This window comes from Trachemys scripta, chromosome 7 (genome assembly GCF_013100865.1).
Source record: "Trachemys scripta elegans isolate TJP31775 chromosome 7, CAS_Tse_1.0, whole genome shotgun sequence".
Classification (NCBI taxonomy): Eukaryota; Metazoa; Chordata; order Testudines; family Emydidae; genus Trachemys; species Trachemys scripta.
In genome coordinates, this window is record NC_048304.1 from 93,611,513 (window position 1) to 93,633,990 (window position 22,478).

Consider the following 22,478-nt stretch of genomic DNA (forward strand, 5'->3'; position numbering starts at 1 on the left):
TGGGCGGGCTGTACGCCCATGACGTAAAGGGTTGGTTCCCCTACGCCCGCCCTCCCAGAGCGCTCGAGCTTGCGACTGCGCAGAACGAGCGGGCAGTCCCTGCAACGTGACCGGGGCACCGCGGCATTTCTTACGCTGCGGAGTTTCCGTAGCCGTGTCCCCCGCTGCCTCCACGCCTCGCTCGTGTGTCGCCAAGCGCGTTTCTATGAGCAGCCCGTAAACAACATGGCGGCTGTGCCGGCTCCTTGTCCAACTCTTGGGCTGTAGGCGGCTAAGCGGGGCGCGGGCAGCCGCGGCCGCCTGGAGCGCTGAGGGCAGCGGGCAGTGTTCCGAGAGCGGGGAGCGCGACAGGTCTGGCCGGTGGGGCCCACTGAGGGCGGCAGGGCCGCGCTCCCCCCCACCGAGCCGTGCGGGGGTGTGTGTGAGCCCGCGAGTAGCGCCCGCTGCGGCACCGCAGCTTGTGCCCGCAGTGCGCTGGGCGGTCTGGGCAGGGGGCGTGAGGGGAGCTGGTTGGAGGGTCCCGGGGGGCTGCGGAGGTGACTGGTTCTGTTCCCTGGGGTGTTAAGTGGCCTCAGTGGTTTTGGGGAGGCGGTGGGTGTTTGGGGGCGACCCGGGTGGAGCAGGTGACCGGGGGCTGGTGCCTTGGGGGAGGCCGTGGGCGCGCGTGGGGAGGCCGTGGGTTGTTGGGGGTGATGAGTTTGAGGGGGTGACTGGGGTATAGGGGCTACTCGGGGGTGTTTGTGGGTTTGGTGGGGGCGGGGAAGTGTCGTAGACCCGGTGCGTGTTGGCTGGGCGAAGTAGCGATGTCACTGCAGACCCCGCAGGCTGCCACAGCCGGCTCAGATCTCCCCGCTGTTACCGAGAAAGGGTCCTTGCTGGGTTACAAAATGGGCGAGGACAGTTTTGTTCCCCCGTCAGTGGAGGAGGAAGAGGAAGACGGGGAGAAAGAAAAGGAGAAAGAGAAATTGCCTCCTATCCTGACCGCATCTAATACTGCTGCTGGGGTATGTGGAGAGCAAGTGCCTTTTCCTGATGCCATAAGGCTCTTGACACAGATGCTTTGTGAATCATTATGAAGGGGATTGTGTGACCTGCCACTTTTCGTTTAAGAGCATAACTCAGATTTAATCCAATTTTTTAAAGAAGGGCTTGAAAACCAGGAAGCAAAATGATTAATTTTTAAAGTTTTTTTATTTTACTTTATTTTATTCTTAATAGACATTTTTTTCTTTTTTGTGTTACTTGCTTTGAGGTGTTTTAATTTTTTGTTTTTTAGAAAGTGTACCAATTATCAGTGACGTAGCTGTGAAATTTAAATTTGCATGTGGTTTGTTTTATAGTGATACTTCCATTTTTTGTTGGACATGAGTGAGGTCTACAGCACTGCAAATTGATTTTAAAACACTTTTTCAGAGTGTAATATACTTATGGTAAATTTACCATATTGAAAGTAATGTAATGCTAATTATTTTCAACCCATTGCATTGTCTGCAGTATTTAAAGAATTTATTTAGAAGATTCTTTTATGTTCTTCAGTCTGCTTAAACAAAGATGACAAAATATTTTGGTGATAGAATTACTGCTGTATGGGTTAATGGAGATTGCTTTAAACTTATAAATGTGTGAAACAAAAATGGCCATATTGCGTGAGAACAATGGTATCCTGTCGTCTGACAGTGGCCAGTGCCAGATACTTCAGAACAGGGCAATTTATCAATTGATCCTTCCCTTGTCATCTAGTCTCAGGTTTAGGGATACCCAGAGCATGGGGTTGTGTCCCTGACCATCTTGACTGATAGCCATTGATGGACCTATCCTCCATGAAGTTATCTAATAAAATTGAAGATAAAGAAAGATAGATAAATGGAATTTTTTCAGTGTAATAAACCTTATTATTTTAGTGAAATCTCTGTACTTGTTGGAATTTTAAAGTTTATTTCTGATGAATATATAACATTTCCCACAATTTAACCTTGATTTCCTTGCTATAATTAGCCATTTTTTAACTAGCTCAAGTAACTGGGGACTATTTTCATAGAATAAAGGAGCAAACAATAGTTTCACTAATCCTCTAGTGTCAGAATTCTGAGATCTTTTAGTTGAGTAGATTTAAATGATGCCTGAATTATTAGAACTCATCATTTTACACAATTTAATTTTTGAACTGAGTTACTGCAATGCTTATGACACTGACAGTATTAAAGACCAGCTAGTGAAGGCAGACTGTAAACTTTTCTGTACAATTCTGCCAGTGCACCTTGGTCTTTGTGTACAATCAAATTCAAGGCCTCTGGTTCATTAAAAAGATTGTCAATTTTGCAAATCTCTAATCTGCACAAATATGGACTTGGATAAGATTGCTAGATTTATTTGCACTTGTGAACTCAAGTCATAATTACTAGGAGATAATCAGAGGCACAAATGACAGTTCTAACTCCTGTTGAAAGTCAATTGGAGTCAGTCACCCAACTGCCACTTGGCCTGGACACATGAAAAGAAAGACAGAGAGCAAGGAATGTGGCTTAGGTAAGGCCACAGCTTTATTATTTAACTCATCTGGGAACAAATTGTTAGAGTGCAAGTCATGATTCCTTAAGTTACTTCTACCTGTTGGAGGGCTGCCATCAGCTCCCCACGCCTCCACAGCTAGTTGTGAGGACCCCCACCACCTTCCCTTCATACAAAGGTTATGGGGCTGAGGAAAGGGGCTGTCTCTTTGCTCTACCAGATGTTACCTGCCCCAGCCCATTTACCCAGTTTCTTTACATCCAATTCCATTTCATCAAGGAACTGGTCCTCCTATGGAATGACTACCTGTACTGGACACCAGCCTTAAGGAGACATCAGCAATTAGATTGGCTGACTGCCCACACACCCCAAGCTAGGTTCCCAAATAGCTAACAGTTCCTTCCCCAGTGGCAGAGTAGGTGTACCCCATTACCTGAATAATTCAGGTACCAAATATATTTTGGGTGGATAATTACCGATCTTCCCAGATCCTATTCCAGATGCTTCATATGACTACTGGCTTTGTCAAGCTGCACAGGTCAGGTGGCTCGCCACCATATCTACTGAAGCTTTTCAGACAAGTTTACAGTCACGTCCTGGGCAAATGTTGTGAATCTGCCCTATATCTCTTTGGGCTCCAATTAGGAAGTCAATCCACTAATGAAATCCCAAATTGTTTTCACCCAAATGTACTAGAATGATTTTAGGTGTCTGCTTCCTTGCTGCAAAAGAGTATGAGAGAGTTATAAGTTGGTTTTAGAGCATGTCCCTCTTGCCATGCCAATTCAGATTCGCCTCTCTACCAAGACCCACCTTTGAACCTCCAGGGGAACTGTGCTTGTCTGCTTGCACAGATCCAGACAGACTCTCATGACCCATTTCCCAGCTCCCTCTAGAGCACCCCTGCATTCATGCTAATTCAACTGCCTCATCATTGATGCCCAGCAGCATATTCCTGGAGGAACTAGCCATCTGCCTGTGTGCCACACGCACAATCTTATCTCTGAACATCTAGTAACCAACTCCTGTGACCCAGTCACGTGATCCTGAAGGTTTAGTGTGCAAACCACTGAATTATCCTCCCAATAGGAACCTCCATACTTTTATATGCATTTGGATGTCACCAAGTATAGGCATAATCTCTTAGGTTCCTATTCCAGGATGTGCTGTGGATTAGAGCTTGGCAAAGAGTTTATTTTTCAGTTTTGCCAGCAAACCAAAAAATAAACTGAACTATTGGTTTGGTTCTGAAAATGTTCAGAATTTGTCAGCAAATCAGAAAAGTCTATTTTATGTGGGTCACCTTTAGAAAAGCATGTGTCCATTCCTCTTATAACCTTTAGCTTAGGGCTCTTATGTGGAAGGTGGGAGACCTAGGTTTGAATCCCCACTCTGGAGCAGGGACTTGAATTCTGATCTCCCATGTGAATATCCTAACCCAGGGGTGGGCAAACTACAGCCCTGGGGCCACATCCAGCCCCTCAGACGTTTTAATCTGGCCCTCGAGCTCCTTCCGGGGAGCGGCGTAGGGGGACTTTCTCCACGCAGCTCCCGGAAGCAGCGGCATGTCCCCGTTCCAGCTTCTACACATAGGGGCAGCCAGGGAGCTCCGCACGTTGTCACTGCCTCAAGCATCGCCCCAGCAGATGCCATTGGCCACCCTGAACTCATTTCTGGCCCCACCCCAGAGCCTGCACCCCCCAGCCGAAGCCCTCACCCCCTCCCACACCTCAACTCCCAATTACATGAGCATTCATGGCCCACCATACAATTTCCATATCCAGATGTGGCCGTTGGGCCAAAAAGTCTGCCCACTCCTGCCCTAAGCCCTATGCTATAGGCCAGTGATATTCAGACCTCACTGGTTCAGGAGCCAAATTAGAAATCAGCATTACCCAAAAGAGGCACAGTACTGTGAATCCATAAAAATTTGCCCAGCTCTGCTTTTGATGTAACCAATCCAGTCCTGACAGAATGGGCTCCCACTTTATCAGGGGAACCTCAACAACATGTGCTTTGACATTGCCATAAACTGAAAATCCTTTCCCAAGATAACTCCTCTGTGAAGAAAGAGTGGCACCTTCATTAGTGATTTGATTGGGCAAATCTCAGCTTCCCCACACTCTTGAAATATTATTTCACCTTGCCATCCTTTAATTGATTTTTGACACACTGAAAGTCGTTGTGTGAGATCTATCATTTTGCTTCCCTCCTCATTCCCTTTGCAGATCTCTAAATTCTGAAGACCTATGTAGATCCTTCCTTGCAGAACTCCTTAATATCCCTGATCGAGAAAAAAGTAAATTCCTCCACATCTTCAATGTACAGCTGAATATTGAAGCTTTAAGTTGCACTAAGACAAAATGGTCAATCAAGAACTAAGCAGCCGGAGGTCTAGCTGCACCAGAATGGCTTCCTCACTGGCTGCCAGCACCAGCGCTCAAATTCCACCTCCCTCATACTCTGAGCAACTCGAATGGCTAGTTACTAATACGGACTTCTGCCTGAATCGCCTCTCTGGTCTCTGACTTCATTCTTGCAAGTAGTCTCTGCCACTGGAAGGAGAGAGAGCTCTGTCTGGTTATACTCTCATCCTCCCCCAGATCCAATGAGCACTGCTTGCTCTGGTGAAAACCCCAGAACAGATGTCCCCAAGTATATTCTAATCAACTTTCAGGTCCAACTGTCATCCATGCTCCCTTCATGGAAATCCTATTGCACTGACTAGGAGATTTTCAAACACTCAAAACCTCCATCTCTTTCTTTTCCCTAAATAAATAGGATCTGGCCATAACTGAGGAAATAGCCATCTACTAAGTGCAAAATATCCATTCCCAGGGCACCACCTAAGGTGTGAAATTGAAGATGGCCAGGCTTGTAGTTCATGCAAATTAATCTTGGACATCCCAATCCTCCATAGCCAACTCCTACAATCCTGCAGTTTATTAACAGCAAGTAGAGAGATCTTCCTGTCTCTGATGCAGACTCCAGACAAGCCAGCCGGAGGCTCACTGTGATTTCTTTGCTGGTATTATTCAGCGGGCTTGTATCCTCTTGAATTCACCCTTGCTGCAAATAAGAGTATCCAGGTTACCACCAGCTGCAAAGTTGGTCTTAACGCAACTGTAACATCTGTGCTTCAATTACCCAGTGTCAGGAGGGGAAAGGTTTCCTGTTGCCACCCCTGCCCCCAAGCTATGGCATGCTCTCACTTGCGGGTCTGTCCCTATCCCTGTGCTGTGTATGTGTATATGAGTAAACCCTCTCTGGGCTAATCTTATGCTCCTTCCCCAGGGACAGCTTCCTCTCTCTTCCCCGCCTCCATGTGGGCTGCAAGTCAGGGTCCCTTGACTGAAGTGTCCCTCACTATCCATAGTCACGCTCTGTAAAAGGTCTTCTATTATAAGCATAGCTACTGCATATATACTTTTCCTACCCTCTGGTAGATATCCCATATTGTGCAATACTCCTTAGGAGCCTCAGTTTCCCCTTTCAGCTGAGATTTTAGTCATAGCAACACTGAGCTGTACCTCAATTTCCCAGTTTAGGCTCCCAGTTTCAGCTGGGATCTTTTTTGGCCATAGCAACACTGAGCTGTGCCCCAGTTTTTCCCCCTTCCAGCTAAAGTTCTAGCCACAGCAACACTCAGCTGTGCCTCAATTTTGGCTGCAATTGTAGCCACAGCAACACTCAGCTGTGTGTGTTTCATTGTTTTGGCTACCTCACCACTGTGCATGCTCTCACGCTGTAATGTGGGAGAGCCCAGCCAGCCCTTCTACCCCCTAAGAGCCATATACTCAGGAGAAGCAACTGCTGCACTGAATTGCACCCCCACCACACATATGTGCTCTTGCCCCACTGAGGGGGAGGGCCAGAGGCGAGCCAGCTTCCCTTTTCCCCCAAGGGGCTACCCACTCATTCTGTGGTGTGGGGAGCCCAGCCAACCTGCCCCTGCTGGGAATCACTCACCCTTCCTCTTCTGGCTCCAGAAGCTGCTACTGCAGGCTGCCTCTGCCTTGCCCCTTCATCCTATCCCTTCTTCCCATATGCATGTGCTCTCCTGGCTGGCAGCCGCACCACACATGCTTTTGCTCTGGGCAGAATGAGGGGAGGAAAAGGCACTGCCAGGTAATCAAGGGAGCCCACTCAACCTCCTCTGGCCAAGGGAAAACTGGTGAAAAGCTAGTACACTGTACCATCTATAGTTTAAAATCAAAATCTTGTTATATTAGGTCTGAAGAGTATTATGCTGAGGTTAATTGATATTGTCAGAGTGCAGATATTATAACTTGAATCTAGATCTGAATTACTGGAGGTTTTTAAGAACAGGTTAGGCGAACGCCCGTCAGGGATGATCTAGATAATACTTAGTTCTGCCTCATTGCTGGGAACTGGACTAGATGACCTATCGAGGTCTCTTCGAGTCCTACATTTCTATGATTCTATTATTCTAATGTTAATTCAAGGAAGATGTCAGGTCAATATGCTGCAGAAGTTTTTTAAAAAGTGAATAATTGTCCGGTTAAAACAGCATAAAACATTACAGTGAGATAATGTAAATATGTCTGTGACTTTTTAATATTTCATTCAGTTTTGATTGCCTTGTTTCTAAAATGGTATAAAAGAGATTTAAATAGGTTGATCTACAGCAATAAACCCACTTTAGTAGATGCATGAAGGGCTTTTATAAATAATACATTTACTTAGCACTTTGTATCTTCAGTTACTTAAAACATTAATCTTTACAGTAGTCTTGAGTTAGGTATTTACTCATTTTACATATGGGGACACTGAGGCAGAACAGTTAGATTGTTGTCACGTAGTGGGAGTTGGTTTCACACCTAGGATCATTACTCAAGAGTTCCTGGCTCCTAATATTATGCTTTCATCCACTTTGTGCCTTTCTTATATGAAGAGTGAATCAGAAGACTTGAGTTCTTCATACTAGTAAGAGAAGGTGTAATAAAAGCGTGTTAAAATAATTAACAATATAAAGAAAGAAGACCATCGAATCCACAACTTTACTCCTGCTTCCCTAAGGATTGTAGGGGTGGAGAGCAGGTAAAGCTATGAAGTCATGAGGAACTTTACCTCTGTGTACAGTCAAGGGAACAATGTTGGGGATCTCACCACTGAATATGACTTTAAGCAGCAGCTCAGAGGTCAATGCAGAGTGGGCACCTGTAGTCCAAACATTCCTGCAGAAAGCTGTGTTGAGGAGTAGAGCTCTGGGCCTGCAGCTGTCTCTCGTCAGTCATGTGTGGGATTTTCAAACCCTGGAGATACATGCATTTTTTAATTATGGAAAGAGAGTTGGTGGGACTTTTAAGTTTGCAAAAGGAGTCATTGTACAAGGCCTGGTGTTCTCCATGGCCCTGGATTTCTCTTCATGTAAGCATGGAGAGACATTTTCAAGCTGAATAGACAAAATTGGTAAGGCTGCTAAGGTCACTGGTTATGGAGCAAGTACTTTATAAGCTGCTTTGATGAAGCTGATGAACCTTGGAAAATTGCTTTGCTGCACCCTAGTGCTCACTAAACCCAGATATCTGGTTCCAGGAGCTTGTATAGTGTGCTATCAGATCCAGTGCACCTTACAGGTTCTTTAAACCCAAATTTCTTGTTGGTGCATCAAGATCAGTGTTATAAAACGCAGATCAGGTCTTATAAAACACTTGTAAAAGAAAAAGGGAATTCTCAGACCCAACCTTATTAAGTTACAATGAAAGTTGCAAGTTTGTATAACAGCTTAAGAAAAAAATCCTTATTAGAACTTGTAGTTTTACTTAAAAAAACAAACAAACAAACAAAAACACCACTGACCTTAACATGCAAGGAATTTTTAAGTTGCAGTCTCCTTGCTTTAAAACAAAAAAACCCCCCAAACACTGTAAATGTGAAAATGCAGTTAACTAACTCTAAACAGCATTAACTTTGCTGCTGTATCCCTGTATATATGATCTGTCCAAATTTATGTGATGCTCTTACACTAACACACCTGACAGCTTGTGAAATGAGCATCATACTCCTTCTGCAATACTCCACTAGATTTTCCTGTACTTGATATGTTATGGCAATGTGCTAGACAACCACTATATATTTGTACAACTGACCTGACTAGACTGTCTTGTAATTATTCCTTGATGAACCAAACAACTCCTTGGATGTACATCAACCAGTTACTGTTCTAGTTATGAACGTGCAGCAGATCCAGCTTCCTGGTCTCAGTGGTTGATGAGAAAAAGTATACCTTGCTGTCTGCTACTTTACCATTTTTCTCATGAAAGCTTGGTGATGGAGGTGTCAGGGCTCAAGGAAAGGCTGTCAGTACATAGGTAGTATATCACAGAATCCTGAACTGTGGCACTTAGAATCATTTGGATGAAAGGTTTACTTATACATGGCTGTAGCCCTTTGCATTGTGACCCTTCCTGGCCATAGGTGAAGTGGAACTATGGAAGGAGGATTCCATCATGACCTATTCTCTTACCTAAGAAAAATGTTGGGCACTTAAGAAACTTGTACATGAGTGCATTGATCTGACCATGCAGTCAGTTCAGACCTTTTCTGTGCATCAGGGCTTCTGCCTTAGGATATCAATAGTTCTGTTTGGCTGTAGGTATCCAGATTCCAGCAAGAGAAAGTTTAAGAACTTGCCTTTCACTAAAGATAATTTGTTTGAGGAGCAGGTGGTGGCCTCTGCAAAGGAAACAAAGGCCACTCTGCATTTTCTGGGGCCTGTTTCACCTTCCTGTTCTTTCTTCAAGGGAGGAAAAGGACGGGCTCTGCTTCATAAATAGGTATTACATTGATGGCAGGCTTCAAGGAAGCTGAGTGCCTTACCTCTTGCAGGGAGTTCAGCCTTGATGCCAGAAACTTAAGTGTCCTAAACCCTCTTTCAGCAAATGTTGTTATTTCTATTTCCATAGTTCCATAAAAAAACCTTGACAGAGATTCAAGAGTGTTGAGTCCACCTGCCTTTACCAATAGTCTGTCAGGACCTCCTGATTGGAGGAGGATAGGGAGCATTTTATCTTCAGTGGCCCATGTTCACCTCAGATATGTGAGTCGTGAGCATTGTTTGGATCTGCAGAATCAGGTTGCATTTTGCCTATGCCAAATGTGAATTGAGCCTTGAGAGTTCTAATAATCTCTACTCTGCTGCTGACGTCCTGTGTGATCTTGTGCACGTCACTTAGCTTCTCTGAGACTCACTTTGTTTGTTTGTAAAATAGGAATAATATCACCTTTGTAAAATTCTATAGAAGTGTTTGTTTCTCAAGGGAACAAAAATAATAATCTCGCCCTTCAAATGAATTGACATAAATAGTTATTTGCATGTTCCATCATACTGGTTCATGTAGGCTCGATGCTGATTTTTAAAGTTTATTTGCATACAGTATTGATGGCAATGGTTTATGCAGGTTCCTCACTGGCATCAGATGTTCAAGCAGCTTCTCTTGTTGTCTTAGAGAATGCTCAATAGTTAACCTTTTACTTGTAAGCTGAGTGGCAGCCAACATTGAAAGCTCAAGTTATTGACCTTCTGATTGGCCTGTAGATTAACATTACCAGCAGTCAGCCCACAGTTCATGGCCACATGCCTAAGTTCAGGCGCTCAGGGAACCTGCCTGTGGACCTGCTGGGGTAGGGGTGCCGCTCCCTCGGCCCGAACCCAGCCCCGGCCTGGACTTGCCGGGGGAAGGGCGCCTGTCCTGTGGTCCCAGTCCTGGAGCTGCCATGGTGGGGAGAGGCGACTCTCCCCCGAAGCCCAGGTGCTGCTGCGGGGAAAGAGAGCTGGGGGGGAGTCCTCTCTCCATGCTGTAGCCCCGAAGCACCCTCCTGTACCCCTAATCCCTGACCCCAACCCAGAGCCCGCACCCCCAGCCAGAGCCCTCACACCCCTGCATCCCAACCCTCCGCCCCAGCCCTGAGGCCCCTCCCACACTCCGAACCCCTTGGTCCCACCCCGCCACATTAATTTTGTTATGTGCACCAATATAAAGGTGATGTGTCACACACCACCTCCATATTGGTGGGCACATAACAAAATTCATTCCACACATGGGTGGTTAAAATTAGACTGAACACTGAAATTGGGGACATTTTTAAACATCAGATTTTTTTAGATTTCTGCTCTAAAAACAGTAGTAATACATAAAGGTATTTTGATGTAGGAATGTGAGACGCACTGTTGGATATAAACTCAGTTGCATGCAAATAAGAAATACAAAGGTAATTATTAATTAGGAGACAGTGAGTTAGAATAATATATTGAAATCATTTAGTCTTATCTGCTACTCCCAATTTATCTACAGAACCCTTAAATACTGTAAACTACCGTATGCCTTTTAAAACACGAGGAAAATGGGAAGGAATCTTACAGTGGCTTTTGTTATTCAGTTTGTTCAAAAATATTTAAGTATTACTCATGAATCTGTTCCTCATTCAAGAGGCATGTTGTTTAAGTGTTCCATAGAATAATTTATGAGTAAAATTACTTTTGCAGTAATAGATATTAGTGCTTTATTATTATTACTGCCTTCCTAATTACAGGGATTGGATAGAGGAACCAAAAGCCAATTTTCTACTTTTAGCAGTTTTATTTCCACTATCAACCAAAAGAAAGAAGCAGCCGGAAGCAGCAGCTCACCTACACAACTTGTTATACCCAACATCAAAAATGGTAAGAGAATAAAATGCCTTGTTATTTAGTTAAGTTATTAAATTACTCTGGGAAACGTTCAATATGCTGCAATAATTATCTGTATTACCATAGTGCCTTCAAACCTTAACTATGTTGAGTCTCCATTGTGGTAGGCACTGTATCAGCATATATTAAACAGCTCCATGCTCTGAAGAGCTTACATTCTAAAAGACAAGACCTAACAGGGTGGGTGAGACAAACAAGTGGGTCAGAGGATGGAGAATGGAGGACAAAGTAATAGTAATAATCAGAAGTTTTAGTGTAGAGTCTCTAGATGCACAAATTGCAGAGCCAGTCAGTAGCAGTAATCACAGCTTGACACCTGCCTATCTATCGTTAGATGGCAGATTTTTGTAGACATCATGGCAAAGATAGGATTTAAAGAGGTACTTGAAGAAGAATAATGTAGATATTCTGCAGGAGAAAGTGGACTATACCCTGCAGGATTGGGCCCTATATTACTTAATGATGATGTTATCTGTATCCATGCTGGCTATAGTGTGAGTACGGTGCTAGGTGTATTAAAATAAATGTAACATTACATTTCATAGCTGTTTTTGAGTAGACAAGTACTTCAAATCACAGATCACTGAACTGCAAAAGGCAAGGCAATTACGAACCTATAAATCATGTAGTTCATCTTAAATTAGATATTTTGGGGAGGATTCTCCAGTTTGCTCAGGTTATTTTGCACAATACAAACAGAGCAAAGTAGCCTGAAAGTAGTCAGAAAAGGCTAGTGGAGGATTATCCCAGTGTAGAGTTGGGAGTGGGTGTGTCAGGGACAGCATGTGGGTAAAGCCAAGAGGGGAGGTGTTTTATGAATCAGGTCAGAGCTGTGCCCTCTGCTCCACTGGCATAGGTCAATTCACACTTCCTCTCTGCAGCCCTAGCTTAAACCAGGGCCAGGGGTCCTGAAACAAGAAGCTGCAACCAACTCCCCGTTGCCCTCCCTCTCACCCTTATAAATGTAAATAAAACCTTTCAAATGTAAACTGAGTATAAACTGATGCAGTGCCGTTAAATCTGAAAAGAGCTCTGAAAAATGTAAAATTATCCATTCAAATCAGTGCACTGTTAACTCTGGAAGCTAATGATGCCAATTGGTCAATATTAAATTCACTGGTAATCATTTTTAACAGAAATGAATAGTTAATGTATAGTTGTATAGTGTAATGTATAGTTAATGCTTGTTCCACAATCCCAAACTATTTTCTTTGTCTTGCTGATGCCACAAACCCCAGTTGTTTCCTTTTCAACTATAAAACTCCAGCATCGTGAAAAATTGTACAATGCAATCTTGTGTTGTCAATACCAAAATCTGCAGCACATTGAAAGTTGGAATAGTAAAATAAATTTAATATTGAAATAAGTAACGCAATTGATATAGTACCTTTTCTAGAATTCACGTCCATATTTCAATTTTAAAAAAATCTCAAATTTTCAATTTATCTGTAGTTGCCAGAGAATATCTTGTCCTTCACTTGAGTGCCAGAAGAATTTAGGTCCAGCTTTTTGAAGGGAACATAGATGCCTGGTTATTGTTATTACCACAGCAATAGTGATTTTGTATGTATGCATGTATGTATTCATTCAGAAAAACTTAATTTGGTTATGACTAGATTATCTCCGTATTATACAATCAATCCTGCAAACACTTGAGTAGTCTCACAGAATTTGCAGTATCAGGACCTAATTTCATAATATTCTGTTATGATGAGGAGTAGAAAATTTTTCAAAACTTGTTTGATTGTGTCTTTCATAGATTGTACCAGATACTGATATATAACTTTATGCTTTGGGAAATTGCTCATTGAAATAAACCCAAAATTTTAAAAGTGTTTCCTTTGTGTTCCTTTATTTTAATGAGAATTATGGCATTTAAAAAAAAATACAAGTGAATGAATACGTTAAAACCTTGATAAATTAAAGTTCGTGGAATGCAATATATACCATGAAAAAGATGAGATAAGGCAAATACTATTGATAATTTGATGTTATGTTTAAGTACAGTTGGTATAATAGCAGCTACAAAGATTGAATTGGCATTACAATACAATGCAATAAATATCTATACTGAAAAGTCTTTTTAATCAGGTTGTTTTTTCTAGTTTTACTGTATAGTTAAAATATGGATAGGGTTTTTTCACTTTGACTGATTGGAAAGGCTGATTGCTCAATGGTTGTCAAGTCATTTCAGAAATGCCAGTGTTCTAGACCCATTCATTTTTAATGTCTTTGTAATAATCACTTCCTCCCATACCAGTAAGGTTTTTGTGCCTCAGAGTTTTCACATTGCTTGTTACATATTGGTTAAGGTTTTACCTAATGTAACTAAGCAACCAGCTAAATATGGTAACACAATAGTATAAGAAAAGAAAACATTATTGCTGCTTATCAATTCAGCACATAAAGTTCCAAGTATTAGCTGAATGGAACTCAAGTACCAGGTTTTTAACTATGAATATTTTTGTACCTTTACAGAGCATTATGATATGGTGTACAGTGGAGTAACTGTGCGTTTGTTATGCATGGTGGAAGTGTTTAGAACATCAGTTTGAGATTAATTTAGTATCTCACTGTCCTCTTTGTTGCTGATTACTACTTTTGCCTTCAGATTGTTTAAAAGTCCAGCTGTGAGAACTGGCAAGAAACACTCTCGAAAATCAGTGCTACTGATATTCAGCGGTCTGAGGTCAGGTTTCATCTATTGTCGTCTCATGAGTAGTATCTGAATAAGTCACATCAGTAGTTTGACTCTGTCATTAATGTCGGTGAAAAGAACTGACATTCTTTCTTCAGATGCAGCTTCCTGCTGGGATTAATGGAATTGGCAGCAGACTAGCAATAATACTTTGGTGTTTGGTTAACTCTCAAACAAGTTTTAGTGAAACCGGATACCTATTGGGTTGCAGATAAAAGTTTTAGATGAGCATAGGTTTAATATGCATTTATTGTATGTGACATCTTTTTGTATAGCATCTTTCATCCAAACAATATCTCAAAATTCTTGTACATAATTTAATAATAAAAAGAGGGGGAAAATTAGTAGTATAAATAAGGGAGAAACAAGATATTTGAAAAGAGAGAGAGAGTCAATGAAACGTTTTTTAAGTATGATGTGTTATAGTTTGTTTGATCTGACTAATCTTAGCAAAGGCAGGGCAGATTGAAAAATCAAGATAAAATATGGAGTTCGATGAAAAGATCCAGGGCTTCTTTATCTTCAGCTAAGGTATCTCCTAGGAAGGGAAAGAACTCAGGGAAGACTCCAAAAAAGGAGAGCTCTGCCTCTCATCACAAGGAGTCAGCTCCCAACAAGCCCTGATCTCTCACTAGGTCATTGGTGTTGGAAATCTTTACCTTTCAAGGTGGTACCATGGTGTCAAACTCTTCCTCCAGTACCAGTGAAATAGGGAGAGCCCAGAGCACTTCAGAGAAACAAGGCTCCAGCACGGCCCCGGTACTGTCAATGAAGGACAGGGAGGTACAAGACATACATTCCTTCACAATGTCACTGTCTACCTCAGCCTTACCAACGGTACCTTCATACTCAATTCCATCATTGTCAACAAAATTGAAGCCTTTGGCATCAGTGCCTACAAGCTCCAAACCAACTGTTTTATCTGCTGTGTCAGTACTGACCCACTTGGTACCTCAGAAATTCCACTACAGCAGGGACTTGTCAGTGTTAGATGAGCAGGAGTCCCCACTGCTTTTGGGGACTGAACAACTCTTGGTGCTGAGGCCCCAGTCTCCAGATTACTATCACTTCCCAATACTGCAGAATTCTCTGCCCTTTTCTGATGAGGCCCTCCCATTGGATAACAATGGAGAGGCTGAAGGAACATTCAATCAGACTCCTCCTTTTCAGTGCAGAATTCACCTCCGCATCATTCCAGGAACCCATATTTTGACAAGGACCCTCATCCATGTCAGAAATGGTGGAATCAGCCCTGAGTAATATCCCCTATCCTGCATGGGCTTCCTCAGTGGCTATACTGGGATCCTTGGGTGATGTATCGGCAAAAATTTGCCAGACCTCCATCTCCATTCCAGAGGGAGATTAGAGCCACACAGTCCCCTATACCAAACCGCCACCATGAAGAGACCTTAAAGGAATAGGAGGCTAGGGTGGACAAGGAGGCTACCCCTCAAGGCCCTATTTCATCTCCGGACAAGGCAGTCACGCCTCCACCACCCTTGATGGCCAACAATTTTTGTCAATTCCAGCACCTTGTGAAGAGGGTGGTTAATGCCTCCAGATACCTCTTGAGGAGGATAAAGACTCTCAACATGAGCGCCTGGACATTTTGCTGTCAGCAACACCCATCCAGGTTGTGCTACCAATTAATGAAGTGCTCCTGGATCCAGCAAAAACTGTGTAGCAAACTCCTGCCTCCATCCCACCGATTTGTAAATTGGTGGATAAGAAATATTCTGTTCCTACAAGGGACTAAGAATTTTTGTTTTCTCACCCCTAGATTAGTTCACTGCTGGTGAATGCTGTAAATGACTGGGGTCAATAGCAGGTCTAAAGGCATATTTATCCATGACCCTCCAGTTTTGGATTGCAAGTTATTAGGTGATCACGGACAAGTATGATTACACAAATTAGAAGAAGTTTGCATCCTTTATTGAATATCTTCCACAGAAGCATTCCAGATCATCATTAAGGAGGGTCTCTTATTAGTAAAGCAGCTTGGGCAGCCCCTGGGCCAGCCGCACCAGCCACTGCTGGGGCAGTCTCAGGCCACTGCCCCCTACCCCTCTGCAGCAACAGGAGTTTGGTTGTGGGAGGGGGCTCAGGGCTGGGGGTTGGAATGTAGGAGGGGGTGAGGGCTCTGGGCACCACTAACCTTGGGGGCTCCCCGGAAGTGGCGACATATCCCTCCCTTAGCTCTGCGTGCTGCCTCCGCGCAGAAGCACCACCCCCGCAGCTAGTGGGGGCTGTGGAGCCAGCACTTGGGGCAGGGGCACCATGCGGTGCTAGGAGCTGAGGGAGGGACACATCACCGCTTCCGAGGAGCCGGGTAGGAAGCCTGCCAACCCCCTCCCCCAGCACCAGCAGGGGTCCGAGGCTGTGGTGTGCCCCAGACTACTCCCTGAGCACCCATGGCACCCCCTGGGCTGCCCTCCCCATGAGCACACCTGGCACCCCTGGGCCACCCCCCCCCCCCAAGATTTAGTGAAGGGTACATAGTACAAGTCATGGATAGGTCATGAATTTTTGTTTACTGCTTGTGACCTGTCCATGACTTTTATTAAAAATACCTGTGACCAAAACATAGCCTTACTTATTAGTCAAAACCTTTCTTCAGGTGTCCTTAGATGCTGTGGATCATCTCCACAGCAGTTGTCATGCACAGGGCATCTTGGCTCCAGTCATCAGGGTTTCCAAGAGTAGTTCAGAATACACCTCTACCTCGATATAATGCTGTCCTCGGGAGTCAAAAAATCTTACCGAGTCATAGGTGAAACCGTGTTGTATCCAACTTGCTTTGATCCACTGGAGTGTGCAGCCCTGCCCCCCCGGAGTGCTGCTTTACCGCATTATATCCGAATTCATGTTATATAGGGTCTCATTATATCGGAGTAGAGGTGTACTGGTGAAAACCTCCTGTTTGATGGTCAAAAACTCTTCTCAGGAACTATGGACAAGTCTCTGCACATGTTGAAGGATTCTAGGGCCACACTGAAGTGTCTGGGTATATACACCCCCACAAACAACAGATGTGGTGCAGGCAATGTACAATGCAAAGTGGAGATGGGCGGATCATGTAGTCCACAGGCAAGACAATAGGTGCACAACCCACATCAGTGACTGGATCCCCAGAGACTACAAGCAACTGTGGGCAGACCGAAAACACGCTGGGCTGATCCCATGACAAAACTCTTTGGCCATAAATGGAAAGAACGTGCTCGCAACAAAATGGAATGGTCTGACGTCGACTTACGTTCGTGGAGGGACGGACGAAGACAAGCCGCACAAAGGTAAAACAGAAGATTTAGCAGGTCTTAAACTGCCCAGTGATCGCTTCCAGCTCAATTCTCTAGTTTTCACTGAACCACCAAACCTGCTAGAAAAAGACAAAGGTTCCAGAGGAGAAGAGCATCTCACCCTCCATCATCAAGTATCCAGTCGTCATCAAAACAGCAATTTTCATGGGCTGGTCAAGGGTTCGACTCCTCCCTCACCTATAGTTTGTAAGCTGCAACCCTTTGCCCACTTTCCCACTTTTGGAGATTGCCTTTGCCATTTCCAGCAGGCCTTGTGGCATGTTACAACAGACAAGGGGGTCGTGGAGATAATAACTTTGGGTTACACCATTCCCTCACTGCCACCCAGCAGCAGCTGCTACCTGCCCGCTCCCTGTGACCCATAATCCACAGAGGTTCAACGTGGATCCCTAGCTAGCTGTCATGACTACCCTGCTTCTCTGTTCCTGAACTCTCAGTATTTACCTCAGTTCTGACTTGAATTCTGATTCCCGATTGACCCCTAGAACTGCCACACAGACCCTAGTACCTGGTATTGACCTTCAGCCTGATTCCTGACTGTCTCTGACCCTTGTCTTAACTCCTGACTCTGGTTTGACTCTCAGCTTGACTCTTGACCCTGACACTGGCTCTGACTCCTGGCTTCAGTTCCGGAATCTCAGGCTCCTGCCACTAATCCTGCCTACCTTCGCCCAGAATTCTGACAAGTACTATGCTATCAGTTAATGTTCAGAAGATGATACCTGGATTCATTTTTTTAATGTTACAGATTACTACACATGGAAGAAGTACTTCAGATTGATTTCCCATCTTCAGCAAAAAAGAAACAGTAGAGTGGTATTGATTATCAGTTTTGTTTATTATGCCAAAGGAGTTGTAATGAGGCACTAGTTAAGACATCAGCATCCATCCAGAAATAACTGGAATCCATCTTCAAATGGTATGCATATAGTTACATAACTTACATTACTTAATTACAATCCCAGAGTAATTTATTACAGTATCCTTGTTTTTACTTTGGTCTCAATCATTTTTAGGCATTAATGGGGAGACAAAGACCAACTAGTAGCAGAATCTTTGGAGAATATCACCCCGGAGGACCTGATTGAACACAACACTTGGCATTGTGAACCAAATTTTTGCAGGGAAAAAGTTGTGACGTGCTGTAGAATCACACACCCAAACACTTGTTACCCTTCAAAAATGCTAACTAGATATCATCTTTGAAAAGCATACTGATGTGTTTTAAGTTGTTTCTCAAAGGATACAGGACTTCAAGACGAGTTCCACACATCCAGTGTACAGTCCGTATTCAGTGACTATTATTGTACATGATGGAGAGCTGCAATATCACAGAATGGATCATGACATTTAATGAGGTTGAATTGGTGACAAAGCCAACTTTTGGACTAGTGCAGTAATACATGAAGATGGTTGAGTCTTTGCTGCTCTTTATTCGATCTGCTAATTAGAATTTGCATCTCACACTGGAAGACATAGCAAAATACGTTTTTGCTTTAGATTTAACCAACTATTCTGGGATGATTGCCTGCTACCTCGCTGAAATAAGAGATGTAAAAAGTCTGACCTTCTGTTAGTATGATAATAAGATATCTTACTGGGAGGTGTTTGATTCAGCCTCCAAAGACTCTTTCCTCGCTCTGAAAGTTCTCGGAACGTGTGAGACAGTCACTGATGCGGTCATAAATGAACTGGAAGCATTAATATACCAGGTTTACCATTTGAAGACTAACATTATGACACTTGCAGAACTACGTTGGTGGATGTTTTCCAAGAAGCAGATAAACAGAGAAAAATTGCCATTGCTGAGGGCAATTTATACTTGGTGTCATGAGGGCAAATTATCAAGCAATGGAATGGCTCTTGAATGATCGACCATACCCAGAACTACCCTCCCCTATTGGGCATGGTTGGGTCTTGAAGAATGAACTGATCACACCAGTTGTGTGAAATACCATGTGGTCCCAGTCAGTACTTCAGCTAATCAAATGCTCATGTGCAAAGACCAGATGCTTACCATTCTGCAAATGTTTGGCCAGCCGCCAGCCTTGCACAGACATATGCAAGTGCAACTCAGACAAGGATCAGTGTGAGACTATGTCTAGCAATGGTGCCCTAGATGGAGATGACATTGATGATGACTTTGATAAATAAATGTTTTCAGTACTACATCTCAAGGCTAACTTCCTTAGGATTACAAAAGATCAATGTCTTTTTTATGTAAGCAATGCATCCCTCTGTTAAGGTATAATTTTAAAAATGTTGATTTTAAACATTTTCTCGAAATATATATATATATATATATATATCATTGTTCTAGGTTTGTCATGTTTGGTGCCATTGTGTTGATGGGGGAAAGGGGCTTTCGAATGATACCCAACTTGAGCCATTTCTGACAGCACTGCATTATCAAAATTTCTACCAACCGGACAACCTGAAGCTGGGTGCCAGGGGAGCAGTAAGCCCCCCCACCATGCCACAGAAGGCGGCACAATTGAAACTGAGATTCTGTAGGTTTTTAGGAATCAAATGACACCTCCATCACCTTTCTATCACTAATTTGCCCACCGAATGAGATTTTACTATATTGTGTTCCCAGATTTATGCTGAAAAATTGTGGTAGAGCTGTGAATAATACAATATAGGGCTGTCAATTAATCTTAGTTTTAACTCATGAGATTAACTCAAAAATTAATTGCAATTTAATCACACTGTTAAACAATAATAGAATACCAATAGAAATTTATTATAAATATTTTTGGATGTTTTTTACATTTTCAAATACAGTAAAAGCTGTTTTATTTGGCATGTTGGGGCAGTGGGGGTGCTGGTAACTGAAAAATGCCGGTTAACTAAGAGGGAGGGAGTTTGGGTGCGGGAGGGGGGCGGGGCACGGGCTCTGGGAGGGAGTTTGCATGCGGAAGGGAACTCAGGGCAGCGGGTTGGGGCGCGGGAGTGGGTGCGCGCTGCCTCCGCCTGCAGGCGCCGCCACCACAGCCAATGGGAGTTGCAGAGCTAATGCATGGGGTAGGGCGGGGACAGCCTTCCGCGCCTCTGCCTAGGAGCAGCCAGGACAAGTCGCCACTTGCGAGGAGCTGCCCAAGGTGAGCAACTCCCTCCCCCCGCCCGCCCCGGATCTGGCACCCCGTGCCACAACCCGCTGCCTCGAGCCCCCTCCCACACCCAAATGCCCTGCCTGAGCCCGCACTCCACAACCCCTTCTGTGCCACAGGCCCTCCTGTGCCCCAACCCCCTTACCCTGCCCCGCACCAATCGGTTTATAAACCGGAATTTCAATGAAGATCAAAAATGCTGGTTTATAGAGCTTTACGGATGGTGAAGTGCCGGATAAAACAGCTTTTACTGTATATTGGTTTCAACACAGAATACAAAGTGTACAGTGCTCACTTTATATTATTATTTGTTATTACAAATGTTTGCACTATACACATGATAAAAAAAGTACTGTAGTGTAATCTCTTTATCATGAAAGTGTAACTTACAAATGTCAAATTTTTTTTTGTTACATAACTGCACTCAAAAACAAAATAATGTAAAACTTTAGAGGCTACAAGTCCACTCAGTCCTACTTCTTGTTCATCCAATCACTCAGATAAACAAGTTTGTTTATATTTATGGGAGATAATGCTGCTGAAAGTGAGAACAGGCATTCGCATGGCACTTTTGTAGCTGGCATTGCAAGGTCTTTACGAGCCAGATGTGCTAAACATTGGACTGAGTAGACTTGTAGGCTCTAAAGTTTTACACTGTTTTATTTTTGAATGCAGTGATTTTTGTACATAATTCTACATTTTAAGTTCAACTTTCATGATAGAGATTGCACTACAGTACTTGTATTAGGTGAGTTGAAAAATACTATTTATTTTGTTTTTTACCGTGTAGACATTTGTAATCAAAAATAAATATAAAGTGAGCACTGTACACTTTGTAGTCTGTGTTGTAATTGAAATCAATATATTTAAAATTGTAGAAAAGATCAAAAAATATTTAAATAAATGGTATTCTATTATTATTTAACAGCATGATTAATCATGCGATTAATTGTGATTAATTTTTTTAATCACTTGACAGCCCTAATATATAAATATTGCAGCTGGTCAGGCAGTAAGTAAGCTTCACTAAAACAGTCAAAAGAAATGAAAATTTTTGGTTTAATTTGAAAAGTGATTTATTTCTTTTTTTTTTTCTACATTTTTAAATTTTTTTGAAAAGATTTGGAAGGGAAAATACCATTTTCTCTCACTCCTTTTACTTATTTTCACTGCAAAAAGGTAAGAGGAGGAAAGTAAAATAGCGAGAACGTGTTTGTTTTTTCACAGTGAAATTTTAAATTTTGATATTGTTCAAAAAATGAAATTTTGAGCAATATTGAAAAAAATTAAGCTAGTTCTTATATTGGTTGAAAAGGCATTTTCCGTCAGTTTCACATATATACGAGTTCCTAGTTTACAAAAACAATGTTTAGGTTATTTTTACAGATTACAATGTAAACTTTAATCCTTTTGTATAGTTCATATGCCTTTGTGTTTTGCAAGCTAAATAAATCAATCTTTCTTTGTAAATTATGTACACGATTACAATATATTTTACCACTTCTTTAAAATTTTTCAATAAGTGAGAGATCTACCACCAATTTGCCTTGATGTTAGGCAAAAGCAGCGCATCTCTATAGATACACTACCACCGGAACTGAAAGCTCCAGTCCCTCCAGAACCTTCCCTTCCCATCCGAACCAAAACTATGAAAGACTTCCAGTAAGTTGTATTGGTTTTAACTGTATACTCTGTTTTGGTTTTTATTGACTGATTTTCCATTTTATTTATGTATGTTTGTTTATGTATGTAATATTTATTTTCTGGCTGACCTCTAGTGATGGGATCAGTACAAGATAACAGAATGCTAGATAGAATGTATTTATGTATGTTAATTTGGCTAGGATGCTGGAATTAATACTTCCGTGTCTGTGGAAATTGTCATGACTCCTTGCTCAGCTTGGGTTTTATGCATCACCTAACAGATAGCACCATCAGCAGCTCAGTGCCACATGCATTTTTTTCTACCATTAACGTTTTTTGGGGGAAATGGGAGGAAAGAACTACTGATATTTAGTGGATATTTATTTTCAATCAGAGATTCTCAACTCTGACTGAAGACATTGTGTACCAGGCCATTAATTTGTAACTTCCTATATTTTTGGACCTTTGACAATAGTTAATAATAT

The 22,478-nt window shown here is 42.7% G+C and overlaps 1 protein-coding gene across 2 annotated transcripts in view; it reads left to right on the top strand.

Moving 5' to 3' along the window:
• Positions 1-739: 739 nt before the first annotated feature.
• Positions 740-22,478, top strand: part of HECTD2 (HECT domain E3 ubiquitin protein ligase 2) — a 73,626-nt gene continuing 51,887 nt past the window's right edge. The window contains exons 1-3 of one of the 2 annotated variants that reach the window (XM_034775337.1): positions 740-1,004; positions 11,065-11,194; positions 21,873-22,011. In XM_034775337.1, the coding sequence (XP_034631228.1) occupies positions 804-1,004; positions 11,065-11,194; positions 21,873-22,011 (470 nt within the window). In that variant the 5' untranslated portion in view covers positions 740-803. Of the gene's footprint in view, positions 1,005-11,064; positions 11,195-17,984; positions 18,156-21,872; positions 22,012-22,478 lie in introns of those variants that run through there. The other variant, XM_034775338.1, reaches the window with a different exon arrangement.